Source organism: Diaporthe batatas (assembly GCF_019321695.1).
Source record: "Diaporthe batatas strain CRI 302-4 chromosome Unknown Contig00003, whole genome shotgun sequence".
NCBI classification, from domain to species: domain Eukaryota; kingdom Fungi; phylum Ascomycota; class Sordariomycetes; order Diaporthales; family Diaporthaceae; genus Diaporthe; species Diaporthe batatas.
Genome location: NW_025408550.1, coordinates 3369976 through 3383859, shown reverse-complemented (window position 1 = coordinate 3383859; position 13884 = coordinate 3369976). Strand labels below are relative to the sequence as shown.

Sequence of the window (13884 nt, the reverse complement as noted above, 5' to 3'; positions counted from 1 at the left end):
TACATGATATTGATGTGAGGTGGGCAGGTAATGCATGCGGGCTCATTGAAGGTCCCGAAATCTCACGGGCATGGTAGAAAGAACGAGTGGCCAGCTTGGGCTGCCGACCTCGTCATTGGACAGCCACGAATTAAGACGCTGGAAAACTAATGCTGGTATTTTTTCGTCCTCGCCCTACGTCCGGTTTTTGAGCATTGTGACACATGACACGACTGTCTTCTGTGGTCGTAGTCGAGACGGCGCTATTGCCGAGGCACGCAGGTGCAGCCCGGGTCTCAACGTGAACGTGTTTGAGCCGACAGCAGAATGAGGCTTTGAAAATGTGAGAGGAGGCATCTCTGCAGTTGACAACAGAGCCTGGTTCGCAACGTTGGGATGCAAAGCCGGCAGCCGCAGCTGATAGGCTCCGAGTTCGGGTGAGGTCGGCGGCAGCCGGGTCCGGAGCCGAGACGCGTCTGACAGGGGTTCGGCTCCGGAGGATGCCCGGAGTCGGCCGATGCAACGTCACAAGTACGGGCGTGCCAGGCTTTCGACGCGATGTCCTTGTTGGACTGCGGATGGGTGCACAGTCCTTTGGGCGTCTCTGACAGGTGTTCTGCCACGATTATTTCGAATCGAGAGGGCAGGCAGTGACGGGAACGGAGCGGCAGAGTGGGAGTGACGTAGAGCAGGGGAAGGGGGGAAACGGAGGAAGGTAGAGAACGCGACGGACAGGGGTTGGCGCGGAAGGGGAGGGCAGCCACGGCCGCAATTGGAAGCTGGCTGAGCAGGGCCCGAGCAGGCCTGGGTATTGGCATCAAGCACGGGAGGTAGGGAGTCTTATATGGCAATATTGGAAGAGTGCATGCATCCTCCCAGGCTGTGACGGTCGTCTACCTCACAGTACCGATCTACCTAGGTACCTAGGTATCTAGCTCAGCAGCCGATTACTGCTCTTCCTTCACGGCACGGTCGTGTCTGTCTGGCTGCCGGTCTGGCTGCGCGTGGGATGTGAAACACTGACGAGTGGAAGATACAGTGCAAGAAGTGCAGCCAGTACCCAGGAATGGATGGTGGTGACATTTTAGGGAGCTGCGGTGTTCGGTGTACCGCATGCAGGTGCGCTGGTGCGGTGACTCGGGGCCACTAATAAGACGTGGGACCCCGTCACTTGCGGCCAGCCAGGCCAGCTAGCTCATTGCTCACCCAGGCCTTAGCTCGTCTGCCGCCCGCCCCAAAACGCGGTTGTAAGCCGGCCATGCGCAGCGCGTCAAGCAACAAAAGTTGAACGTTCCAAGGCAAGTAGTACTTGGCCAGGTACCCAGGTACCCAGGCACCCAGGCCCTCGCTCCTCAAAACCGACCAGCCTCGCAGGCCGTGAAACATTTCTCATTTTGTCTGTCTGCTGCTGTCTGATATCCTGATATCCAGAGACACAAGACTGATACCAGCTCTGCAACTTGGCCTCGCCTCACCTCACCTCGCCTCTCACCCCAGCTTTCCCTCTGCTTCTTTTCCTCTGGCGGACCAGACTAACAACCAGGGAGTTGCCGTTTCTGGGCCCCAAGCCCAGCTCTGAGCTCTGACACGGGCGCTGGTGGGGACGGGCGGACGGTCTGACGGACCCTGGAACGCGGTGCCGTCCTCGACTCCGTACTGTACGCGACTTGACTTGGGACCGCGATTTGGGCTCTGCAAAAAAAGGACCCCCAGCCCAGCCCTTTCCCTCTCTCCTCTGTATCCCTCAAGTGCTTTCTCCCTTTCCATCTCCTCGGGTCTGGGTCGAGTTTGCCTGCAGGGAAACGTCCATTCATTGATTCCACCACGCGCACACATATTCCTCCTTTGTGCCTGCCAATTGCTATGCACGCCTGATTGCAATCCACATCATGGACTCGTCGCCCCGCACAAAGGCAGACGACCGTCCTGCCTCTGCCTCTGCCTCTGCCTCTGGGCATCGCGACGCGTCCACCACCACCACCACCACCTCCACGTCAAAGAGGCCCGCCTCCCAGCCCCAGCTCCTGCCGCCCCTCGAGCTGCTGTCGTCGTCGCCCGGGCTGCCAGCACTTCCCAATGTGCCTGCAAGACGCCAGAGCCGCCCCGTCTCGGCCCACAAGACCGCGTCTGCTGTCACCAACAATGACTACCTAAAGTATCCCACCCCTGTGCCCACGTCCAGCACCGGCATCCTCTCCTCGTCCCCCCCACGCGTCCATGCCCACCCACAGCCCCAACGCGCCCCCAGCATTGTCTCCGAACGTGCTCCTCTGTCCGCCGTCCCCTCGGTCGAGCTCAATGAGAACGGCGACACCCTCCGCATGGGCAGGTCCAGCAACTCGTCCGACTACCAGCTATCCGCCAACCGTCTCATCAGCCGCGTCCATGTAAAGGCCAGATATGTCCCCGCCACCGTCCCGCTGCAGCCCAACAAGATCGAGATCGAGTGCAACGGCTGGAACGGCCTCAAGTTGCACTGCCAGGGCAGGACCTATGACATGCACAAGGGCGAGGTGCTCTCCTTCGAGACCGAGGGTGTCGAGATCATGCTCAACGTCCAAGATGCACGCGTTCTGATACATTGGCCTAAGAGGGATGCGAGGGATGGCTTGGCAGATTTGGGTTGGGAGGACTCCCCGCCGCGTTCGCTTCGGAACGCCGCGTCTCAGCTCGGAGGTGGCAGTCCGCGCCTCGGAAGTGCTGGTGGCCTCGGCTTGCTGCAGTCCAGTCCCCTGCACAGGAGGACGCGTATTACTTCTCCGGAATCGCCCACTCCCGCACACGCGTCCTTACAGCAGGTCATGTCTGATGATGTCCCCAGCAACTCTCAGCACAGCAGCATCCTGTCCGACTTGCCAAGCATCAGCGAGAGGGAAAAGAGCGTCGAGATATATGAGGATGAGGATGCTGAGGAGCAGGGGGCTGGCGCCAAGGCCGGACTGACTGTTGACCAGAGCTTCATGACCGATATCAACAACAGTTTCTCGAGCGACCTGAGTGACGCCGGCTCGGACGGAGAGGACGAGAACTACGCCAACGAGGAAAACGACCCCATCGTCCACTCGTTCGGCCCCTTCGGTGCCAACCTCAACAGCCGTATGGCTATGACTTCGTTCCACGTTGACTCGCCCAAACGCCGTCGACTGGAATCCGGGGCATTTGCGTCCCCCCGAGTGAACGGGGCTTCCAAGGTGCGGGCCTCTGCAGATGCCTCCAACCACGCCCTTACTGGCAGCAAGTCCGCATCGACATCGCGTGAGGCGAGCATCGGCAACAAGGCTTCGCACACTCCTACGCCGGATAGCCTCAGGCATGAGACTTCTGTGCGGGTCGAGAAGGAGAAGGAAGTTCAGCCTGATGTGAGCCACCTGGATGTTGCAACTATCACCAACCATGTTGTCAATCAGCTAGCCTTCTCCCGCCTCTCGTCTACGCCCTTGTCAACCATCATGGCCAACCTCCCTGCCGAGGAGAAGAAGGACCTTCTGCGCCATCACTTGAAGTTTATCGTCGAGACCGCCACTTGTATAGGTACTATTGAGCGTGAAGGCAAGGATGCCGACGGCAAGCCGCTGGAGAGTCAGTACTATTACATTCCCGAGGAGGATGACGACGAACATAGGCGCGCGGCAGTCGTCGATGGGTTGAGGAAGCCGACGCTGCGAAATTGTCGGAAGCATCATGTGGTACGAACATCCCTCTGAGCCATGGCTCTTGCAAAAACCGTGTCCCAGGTCCAACTTTAATGAGCCCGCCCTTGTCAGATCGTGTATGTTATACTGACATTTGTATTGCAGCAATACTATTGGAAGAGACCGCGGACACCATAGGTTGTTGCACATGGCGAGGCCTAGCCTTTCTATGCCCGCATGCACTGCTTGTCGCGGTTCCCGCTGTCAATGCTGTCAATAACATCATGGCGCCTCCTTGGCCGCCCGATCCGGACGAACGATTTCGATGTCACCCATCCAAAGCCCACTGACTCCTGTCGACGGATGATCAACTCCTGGTATCGACGTCTTTCGTACAGAACCACATGGTACGGTTTCGTGGGCACAAGGCGAAAGCCGACTCGGTCTTGCAGCCCCAATCAACCAAATATCTAATGCCCCTTTTACGCTAGCATCGTTACGCCGCTATCATGAGATGACCTGATATCATTGATGTATATCGCCGCCCTGTTTTCATCTTATGAACCGCCGCCTCTGCACATACAGATATTCCCTTCTTGCATAGCGCGAAGGAGTTTTCAAAGAAAGATTGGGATGTTGCCGGCTATCTCATCTTCAATTTTCTCCTTTTCCTTCAGCCCCATGCCCCCCCCCCCCCCGACATAACAATAACACAGAAATATACACACAGCTCTTGGCGCTGTCTGACCGCTTGCAACATTGGTCACAAAGAACTCAAGACATCCCTAGTAAGGTACACAAGTCGCGTTGGTTCCGCCCAGCCTGTTGTTGGCTGGCCTTCAATACTTTTGATTATATCAAATGTGTATGGTGGAGCGATGGCAGGATACCGAACTTGGTGAAAGAGGGGAAACCGAAAGTTGATAACCGCTTCGTGGAGGATGAAATTGGTGCATTTGAGGGGTTCTGGTTTCCGATAGCTGGCGAATGGAATGTGTTGTTGCAGCAGTTGGGACATGTCATGACGCTCAGACTGATGATCGCCTTACTTGCCCCCAAACCCTTTCTTCTTCAATCCTTTGCTGTCATTGCCTGGCCCCGTTCCCACTCCCTCTCACTCGGACAACAAATCTACCACAATCACATACAAAAGGTAATCTCAAAAAGGCAACAAAAGACAGGCGACCACTCGAACTCCGATATGATGAGTCGGTTAAGGCTAACCGCTTCAAGTCAAGTCAATTAAACAAATATCGCTACAGTCTACAGACCCCATGTCTTGATCCATCCAGCCATATTTTTCTGAGTGATAGGCCCCAGATTAGCGGCGGTGGGGCTGTCTCGGATAAGTTGATCCGTTGCAAAGTTCATGGCAGCCTCAGTCGAAAGGAAGCCCTTGTAGAAGTCCGCCAGTTTCGCTCCTGGGTTCTTGTCAAGGATGTGAGCGCTCGTGTCCTTGGTCTTGTCGAGGCGGTCCAGCCACTCCTCGAGAGGCACGACCTCAGACGTGAGGGCCTCCACCGCGGGAAGCAGCTCCTTCTCCCAGGTGGTGACATTGGGGTTGACCACGTTGTACACAGGGGTGAAGCTTCTTTGCCTGTGCCCCTCGACGGAGTCGACGAGGTCGCTCGTGATCTTGGCCAGCTCGTCGACGGGGATCCAGTCGACCTTCTGGCCGATGGTGGCAGGCGCTGCACCGAGGAACTTGGAGCTGGCCACGATGGAGGGGAGCCACTCCCAGATGTTCCACGCGCCGCCGCCGGCCAGTGGGCCCGACACCTGACCGACGCGGAGCACGGCGGCGGCCGAGGACAGGCCGGCCTCGGCGCACGAGAGGGTGAACTGGTGCGTCATGCGCTCGCAGACGAACTTGGCCGAGCCGTAGCCCTCGAGGGCGAGGTCCTTGGCCTCGTCGCGGTCAAAGATGATCTCCGGGACCGGGTTGCGCGGGTTCGTCCTGCGCACGGAGGCGCCGATGCTCGACACGAACAGGAACGACGGGTGCCTCCGCCCTGCGAGGGCGACCTCGAGCAGGCTCAGCGTGCCCAAAAACTGCGGCTCGAACTGGGCCACGGCCAGCAGGAAGTTCACGGGGAAGGCGTTGTGGATGATGGAGGTCGTCTCTCGCAGCAGGAGGTCGTACTCGTCGCCGGTGAGACCGAGCCTCGGCGCGGCGACGTCCATCTTCATGAACACCACGCGCCCCGAGTCGATGGCTGGCTGCAGGGCAGGCAGGCCCCTGGAGCTCAGCGCCTTGGCCTGTCGCGCCTCGGCGTCGGCGGCGCGGTTGAGGCAGATCACCTTGCTGACGTCCGGCCGGGCAAGGAGCGTGGCCAGGAGGTAGCTACCCAGGGAGCCAGTCGTACCGGTGACGGCGACGACGTGTCCGGGGGCATAACCATTGGAGTGCCCGTTCAATCCGTTCTGCTGCACCCTCCTCTCGACGAGCTTCTTCACCTCGGCCTCGTACTTTTCCACCATCTCCACCGCCTCGCTCGCGCCATCTTCGCCGCCGCTGATGCCATTCGTCTCAGAAAGCAGGTTTGACAGGCTCTGCGCCATTTTCCGGGGTGTGGGTGCGGTGTACATCAGGCGGAGACCAATCCGGCCGAGCTTCTGTTCGGATGTGCCGAAGGCTCTCAGGGCAGCCTTCAGCCGGGAGGATAGGGAGGCGACTGCGAATGAATCCATGCCGAAGGAGAAGGCATCGTCGTCTGGTCTGAGGTTCTCGTGCTCCAGCGTCTGCGCGTAAAGTTCTGTGAGGAATGGAATCAGGTCATCAGCGGCTGTTGACTTGAGAGGTGGCAGGCCGCTCGTCAGGAGGCCCTGCTCGGACTGGGTGTATAGGTCGTCGATCTCCTGTTGGTAGAAAGAGACTGTGAGTCGCCTCTGGACACTGCCCTTCGGCGATCGAGAGAACGGCTTGTCCTTCTTGGTGAAAAGCACGAGCTCTTTGGGCACACGGCCGAACTTGGGCGCCTCATGGTTGGCCGCGTCGATAGCCGGCCACAGCCTGGCCAGGGTTTTCTGCGTCCACCTCGACCCGTCCTCGGGAGACTCAAAGGGCTGGGCCGGGTAGCAGCTCTCATCCAGCTCGATGAGCAGGCATAGCCTGAAGCGCCGCTCTCCAGCGAGCATCACAGCCGTGATGTCGGGGTGTGCCCCAATCTTGTCTTCCATGCTCTTGGGGTCAAATTTCAGGCCGTTGCTCATGGCGATCCAGTTGTCGGCGCGTCCTCGGTAAACCCACCAGCCTGAGTTGTCATCCACCGGCGAGAAAAGGTCCTTGGTCCGGTACTCCTGCAGGTCCGGATAGCTGTGGAAGATCAGGTGTGTCTTCTCGATCAGCTCCGTCCGGGGGTACACCAGCTCGTACAAGCCGGGCTCGACCTCCTCCATCCGCTGGCCCATCTCGATGAACTTGAAGGCGTTCCAGTACTTGTTATCAGTGGAGGCGTCTGTGTGATAGAGAGAGGCTTCCGTCGAGCCAATGAAGTTTATCAAGTGCGGCACGGCCTCGGCGACCTTGCTGCCCGACGTTGGGTTCATGGGACCTCCACCGTAGGCGACGTGCTTCATCTTGGCGAGTGCGTCCATACCCGACGGGTATTTCAGCATGTTCTCGAGGATCGATGGTGCGAAAATACCGGTGTCGGGGTTGGTGACCTGCAGCATGCCGGCCACGTTCTCGGAAGTGAGGCGGGTCCCCGGGGCGGGGACGATCACTGTCCTCGCCCCAACCACTATACTTGCAAGGAACGCGATCATGCCGCCAGCCTAAGATCTTGTTTCAGTCATCAGCGGTATCTGGTATGCTTATCGTTGTCACATACGTGGTAAAATGGGAAAGACATGAAGAGCCGTGTTCTAGACCAAATCTGCTCAAACACAAGCTCGTCGGTCGAGCCGGCCGGTCGGATACTGCGGTCAATCTGGGAGGCAAAGATGGGAACCGTGGAATGTGTCCAGTAGATGGGCTTAGGGTGGCCAGTCGTGCCGGATGTGTGGAGGCCCATGAATGGTTTGTTCTTGACCTCCTCGAAGGTATATGTGAAGGGAAAATCCTCGACTCTGTCTTTGCTAAGGAGGTCTTCATACATTGGCGCTTCGATCCATCGCATGTCGTCTTTGGTCGCAGCGTACAGGTCCTCCAACATGTCGAAACTTTCTCTGCTAAAGAACATTGTCTTTGCGCCAACATCCTTAAACAACATCTGGTTTGCATTGACCGTGTTGCTGGGCGAGGGCAGTACAGCCTGGTAGATTTCTCAGGTTAGTAGATCCAAGGTCTTCAATATCATGTGGACGCATTTAAAACTCACGCATTTTCCAGCTTTCATCGCTCCAAGAACCCAAATGTAGTATCTCAAGTCCATCCGACCCATGTAGAAGAACTTCTCTTCATCTTGTGCCATATTCTTGGATAGAAACCAGGCGGCCCTGTTGGCCGCATTGTCGACGTCGGCATAGCTCAACTCTAGGACAACAGTCTCTGGGTTGGTGACGACGAAGAAAGGCTCGGTCTGGTTTGTTCTCTCTCGGTTGACAAAGTTGGGCAAGAGGCCCTTCTCTGTTGTCCACCAAATATCCGACATTTCAAAAGGAGAACACCGCAAAGACGTTGAATATAAGCAAGGACAACACCGTGGTCAGAGAAGATTCAATCAGCTTAAAAATATATTCTAGAAGACTTCAGGGATGTCTTGGAAGCATATTCAAGTGAGGAGAGGCTTGGCGCGTTTTTATGTTGTGGCAGCCAGCCATGCTCATGTACACCGACATGCATGTCCTTGCACCTAGTCGCTAGGAAACCCCGTGTGTGCACGCCTCTCGCCATCTAACACTCAAACCGAGCCTCCGAAGGCACAGAGGGAGGGCCCACATATAGGGAGTAGGCTCCATCGCGGAACAGGTGCGGAAAGATATTGTGTTTGTGCTCGAGGTGGGTCGCTGTCGATACCACGATGTCATGGTCAGAATGATTCATTCCCGGGCCCACGAGTGGCCAGACAGGGATGGGCGCCCGGCACTCTTGGTCGATGTTAACGTCAGGATCGCGAGCGGTTTCCACACTTCCACCAGAGCAAGCTTTTTCTTCTACACTAGGCACCACAATCGCTGTTCCCTCCCAACCTTCCCTCCACTCCCTCTGACATTGGTGGATCGCGGGCAGATCCGCAGGTCCCGCACGGCTACGGTCTCGCCGTTGGGCGCGAAGCGCGAGAGGGAGCCCCTGGAAAACATTCGGAGACGTACACATGCACTCACTCGGGGCTTGCTCGCTCGGAGCCGTTGTGTCACGGTGCCCAGTTGCGGTATTGATGTACCTAGGTATCCGAGGGTCCCGACAAGTCTAAAGCTTATGAATGGCACTGGGCTACCCACCACGTCCTCCATTTTGATTAGCTATCACTCAACGTCCTGTGCGAGCGATATGGCATAAATGTGAGCCAGTTTTTATCTTGAGATATCACCTTCCCCCAGCGTTCTGATTCAAGGGCAGTTCGGTGGGTTCAAGGGGACCATGCAGTCAACTGGTACCATAAATCACTGTTGGGCACATGGCAGGATGGAAGCACTTGAGGTTGGACTCCACTGTCACCTGTAGACGGGGTAGCGCACTACTTAGGTTACGATCACCTTGTAAAATCTAGAGAAAATTTGCGGAAGTTTTACATTCAGCGGCAAGCGCAAGAGTTGACATTGGTGTAAAAACCAAACCTCACAATTTGCTCGTTCTGACCCCAATAGCCGAAGAGAAATAAATGCCCGTCATGCGACTCGGGACATTACAATAACGCAGACCATGACGACGACCTCCGTGTCCCAATCACCGCAATCCAGCTCTCTCACAACACGAAGAGGCCCATACCGTTGTTCGGGTCCATCAATTCCACCGTATCGTTCCCCTCCTTCGCACCACTCTTGTTCAAGATCCCCGCCAAGAACTGCTCCTTGGCCTCGGCGCTCGCTCCAGCGGACCGTCCACTTTCCGCCAACACTTGGTAGAAATTACGAGCCGCGCTTTCGAAGTCATCCAGAGGGCGGTGGGACTCTATGAGCTCGAAGAAATCCGCGTAGTCGTTCTGGTGCTGGTTTGCCATGGCCTCAAGGTCGCGAAGCATGCGTATCTCCGCCTCCATGTGGGCTGTGAGTGTGCTTAAGTGGTGCGACACCGCTGCATGGATGTTGTAGGTCTGGAGCTGTATTAAGCCGCTTGAAAGTGCAGATTCGCCAAAAGGGGGGGTCTGGGCAGTAGTCAGGGCAGCAGTCAGCAATTACGGTATTCCTGATGGCATCACGGGGCCCAAAACCAGGGAAGGCGACCACCTACAGGGAGCGGAATCCAGCCCTCCACGACTGTGACGAGCTTGAGAGCTTGGACGATGATGTTGGGGAACATCGTGGGAGCAGATGTGACGAGAGTGGAAAATCGAGCTTTGAAAATCGGTAACTGACGTTTTCCAAGTTGGCTCGAAGAGGTCATTTTTACCTGACCCCAGGCAACATTTGAAGCGCGCCGTACCTTCCCGTCAGGCTGGCTGGCACCTTGCCACTTGACAGCAGCACCTCTGAAGCACCTCTGCAGCACAACTCGGGCACCTTCCGTCGCTATGAGGACTGTCCGCCGCGCTGGCCGCACAGCTTTTGGCGTGCAGGACTGACGCTGAAGGTACCTTGTGACGGTATTGTCTGAAGTGGTTTCGTTTCTAATCCCTTTGCATATAAAAAGTATGTGGCGCCCAGGACCCGTTATTATTTTATTACAAAAATAGAAGCCTAGCAAGGACATTATACGCTATACAGCTACCGCAAAGCCAGGTTCTGATAAGCCTGGCTCCCAAGACCTTCATAAGCGACATTCTACATGGGAAGAAACGCACAAATCAGAACCTCCCCCCGCCGACATCTACGGGTACCTTCGTGGGAGACCGTATACCTAGGTAGGCTTGAAAGCCTCAGTATGAGCAAACGGCCCGCTTTGACCCACCACGGGAATCTCCCAGTCCCATGACCGAGTGTCGAAAGCGAAGAGTCTTGAGACCCTTCTCACCATCTACGCCCTCAGCCGGAACCAGGTAAAGACCAAGCTCCAACTCCTGCGCGATTCGTTTCCGAGCCGGACTATCGCCGTCATACATCCGCAACGCGAGCAGGTAGCTGGTGATGGCCTTGCCGCTATTGTTCCTGAAATTGATATCCAACTCCTTGCTCCACAGGTACCAGATTGTCCTGAAGATTCGGTTTCCCGCGCGCCGCTTGAACGCTGTCCACTGCGGCAGGTCGGCGATAGACTTGAGGAACACCGAGAGCGGGGTGTCGTTGTTGCCGTCTAGCTCGGTCACACTGGCGCCGGACCGGACGAGGGTGCTGATCATCCGCTTGGATGGAGCCCGGCGGGCTGCTGCGTGAAGGTAGACCCCTTTCGGCGCCTTTGGGTTGTCTCGAATTGGCTGGTGATCAAGCATGATTTGAACAAGAATCTCTTTCCCTTCCGTGATAGCCTTCTCCAGAGGCGTCATGATGGTGCTTGACGGTGGCTTGAAATGCATGTCCGAGCCAGCCTCAAGGAGTGCCTTGATGAGGTCGTGGTCCGACGAACGATAGCGCTGCACCGCAACGTAGAGTGGCGTGTGGCCGTTCTTATCTGGGACATTAATTGAGACTTTCGTCCCCAGAATCTGTTTGACGAGCTCTTTATTGTCAAGAGCGAGTCCCTCTCGCAGGACGGTGAGCTTCTGTTTCGGGCTCAGAGGTGGGAACCGAGGGCACCTTTCCAGGTACCTGCTTGCCATTTTGACATGTCGTCCATCTATCATCTTCATCAGATATTCCGACTTGCTAAACAGAAAGCCTTGGACATCAAGATCAATCAGAAAGTCAAGAGCGGACAAGTCATATGGTCTGAGTTGGATGAGATCAAGAATCATCCTTTCGAAGTCCTCCTGCTTGCGAGGGTAATGCCCATGCCGCGCAAGTATGTCGCAGACTCCCATGACTCCACCACGGAACGCGGCCTCAAAAGGAGTAATGCCAGAGCGGTTTTGAGCATTACCTTCAGCTCCCCTTTGTAGAAGTCTGCGGACTATCTTGTCGTGATCCTTAGATTGTGGATCGTTGGCAACTGAGCAGACGCGATGGAGGGCCGTGTCGCCGGCCTTGTCTTTGGCATTGAGATTTGCACCATGGTCTACCAGCATGTTGACGGCATTTATTTGCGATTCGCGGCGAAGATGAAGATGTGAGGTATAATAACCCCGTGGACCTCTTAGATCACATGCATGAATAAGGGCCGTTCGCCCGTCAGAACTAAAGCCTCACGGATCAGTTGCCGCTTCCCAAAGTGAGCTTGAAATACAACAGAACGGTGGGCAGGAGCTTAGTTAAAGGGGAAGGGGACTGAAGACAGCAAACGGGGTAGCAGCCGTCTCAGGATATCGGAGGATTTGATCAAGACATGTTCGGCCATAAGTTAAATGTCGACAAAGCAACTCACCTTTGTGATTCCACATGGGCTCCCTCGGCGAGAAGAAGTCGAAGCACAGCGACATCACGATGATTTGCCGCAATGTGAAGCGCCGACTCGCGCTCTGGCCGTGTCGTAGCCTCGAGCTCGGCTCCCGACTTTAGCATGAGCTTAATCAGCTCCAAACGCTCCAGCTCATCGTTCCTAGCTGGGGCTAGAGTACGCAGCGCGTGGTGCCGATAGGCTTCGCTGGACGCCTCGGTCAGGTCACAGACAGCGTGAAGAGGCGAGCGGCACTGAGTATCACGGTCAACGAGCCCTCTGTTGACGTCGGCCCCGAGATAAATGAGCTTCTTGGCTGCGTAATAGCGGCCAAAGGTGCAAGCCTCGTAAAGTACAGTACCAAACTTGCCGTCTTCGACGGAGGCTCGGGTAACACGAGGACACCGGCGGACGGAGCAGTTGATGTTTGCGCCTCTCTCAAGAAGTAAGGCCACTGTCGAGTTCCACTGGCCGCTCCGGTACGCGTAGTAGAACGGTGTCAAACCGGTCTGGTCAGGGGCATCTAGTTCGACAAAGCCTCCATCTAATAGATGCTTGCACAGGTCGACCTGGCCAGTAGCAGCAGCGGCGTGGAGAGCTGTCATAGCATCCTTGCGGTCCGGCTCGCTCAACTTGGAGGAAGCGCCGCGGGACAGCAGCAATCTGGCCGTGGAAGACCGAAAATGACAGATTGCTAGATGGAGTGGCGAGTAACCTGCGTCAGATATCGACGCCCCATAATAAATGTCAGAACCCAAGGAGAGAAAATGCGTGCGTCGGCCCAGTTGGTGTGAACAAGCGTCGATGCTAGCGCCGTGGTCAAGTAGTATTCCCACGACATCGTCATTGCCTGCTCGGGCTGCGAGGTGTAGTGCCCTGAAAGTCTGCGTCACGATGTGTCTTCTTTCCCTTGAGTGGCTGGAATCCTCCGAATCCTCACCAGGATCTTCATCCAGACCATCCTCGTCATCCTCGTCAAAAAGATTCTCCTCGTCAGAATCAACACCACCATCGAAGGCCGGATCGAAAGGGCCAAAAAAGTCGAGCGCGGCAGCAGCTTGATCTCCGGACAAGGAATCATCTTCAGCCATGGAGTTGGTTGCGCTCTCTGCGTGGAACGGATCCATTGCAGCCAATACATCATAATCATCCCAGCTGTCTTCGTCGCCATACATGTTTGGACCGTTGCGGCCTCGCAGGTCAGAATACCTGTCGGGCTGGTCGTCTGTAGAAGTCAAGCTCCTCGTATCGTCGTGGTCCGTGTCGTCCTCCTGTGGCTGCCATTCATGGTCAGACTCCAACGGGGGCATATCCACCATCTCTTCACTATCCCTCCACATGTGCCGGTCGTGTTCCATCGCATGGGATCTCAGGAAAGCCATGTTGACGTCGATCCCAGACGCCAGGGCCTTCCTGACTGTCCCGGTCTGGCCATGTTGCGCGGCCCACCATAAAGGGTGCCGTGGTACAAGATTCGATACATTCGCCTTGGCGAACTTGTACAGGATCGGATCCACTGCATCATTGAACTTGTGGCTCGTCCGCGCCAAAGCTGCAAGGTCGCTAGTTCGGCCGAGGTAGTCCGTAATGAATTCAACCAGCTCCACTGGGAGGTCTTCGATCCTGGCCATGGTCGCCAGTGGCCGTTTTGTCGCGCCGCAGTGAAGAAGGCTAGATCACAATATCCCTTTTCGCACCAATCTGAGGCCTCTCTCTTGTCCTTAGTGAACTGGCCTCTCACAAAAGAAATGAACAAGCAATGAA

The 13884-nt window shown here is 56.3% G+C and overlaps 4 protein-coding genes across 4 annotated transcripts; 1 reads left to right on the top strand and 3 right to left on the bottom strand.

Moving 5' to 3' along the window:
- The first annotated feature begins 1196 nt into the window (after window positions 1-1196).
- Window positions 1197-4802, top strand: KVR01_002501 (uncharacterized protein). The gene is made up of 2 exons (XM_044782996.1): window positions 1197-3665; window positions 3777-4802. Exons 1-2 carry the CDS (start codon window positions 1869-1871, stop codon window positions 3807-3809), a joined length of 1830 nt encoding a protein of 609 aa, XP_044647516.1. The 5' UTR covers window positions 1197-1868; the 3' UTR covers window positions 3810-4802.
- A 72-nt stretch (window positions 4803-4874) lies between these two features.
- On the bottom strand, window positions 4875-8206 carry KVR01_003422 (uncharacterized protein; the record flags this gene model as incomplete). Its single annotated transcript, XM_044787564.1, has 3 exons — window positions 4875-7388; window positions 7445-7867; window positions 7934-8206. 3 exons carry the CDS (start codon window positions 8204-8206, stop codon window positions 4875-4877), a joined length of 3210 nt encoding a protein of 1069 aa, XP_044648437.1.
- A 1254-nt stretch (window positions 8207-9460) lies between these two features.
- On the bottom strand, window positions 9461-10014 carry KVR01_003558 (uncharacterized protein; the record flags this gene model as incomplete). The annotated part of the gene is made up of 2 exons (XM_044791007.1): window positions 9461-9859; window positions 9946-10014. The coding sequence occupies 2 exons, from the start codon at window positions 10012-10014 to the stop codon at window positions 9461-9463; spliced, it is 468 nt and encodes a 155-aa protein (XP_044648573.1).
- Window positions 10015-10420: 406 nt separating this feature from the next.
- KVR01_003621 (uncharacterized protein) lies at window positions 10421-13861 on the bottom strand. The gene is made up of 2 exons (XM_044788728.1): window positions 12109-13861; window positions 10421-11921 (listed from the first exon to the last, which is right to left on the bottom strand). The coding sequence occupies exons 1-2, from the start codon at window positions 13749-13751 to the stop codon at window positions 10571-10573; spliced, it is 2994 nt and encodes a 997-aa protein (XP_044648636.1). The 5' UTR covers window positions 13752-13861; the 3' UTR covers window positions 10421-10570.
- Window positions 13862-13884: the final 23 nt, after the last annotated feature.

Coding starts and splice junctions, on each gene's coding strand:
- KVR01_002501 (XM_044782996.1), top strand. CDS start 1,869: ATGGACTCGTCGCCCCGCACAAAGGCAGACGACCGTCCTGCCTCTGCC. Junction 3,666..3,776: donor ATTGTCGGAAGCATCATGTG/GTACGAACATCC, acceptor TTTGTATTGCAG/CAATACTATTGGAAGAGACC.
- KVR01_003621 (XM_044788728.1), bottom strand. CDS start 13,751: ATGGCCAGGATCGAAGACCTCCCAGTGGAGCTGGTTGAATTCATTACG. Junction 11,922..12,108: donor GCCCATGTGGAATCACAAAG/GTGAGTTGCTTT, acceptor GTGAGGCTTTAG/TTCTGACGGGCGAACGGCCC.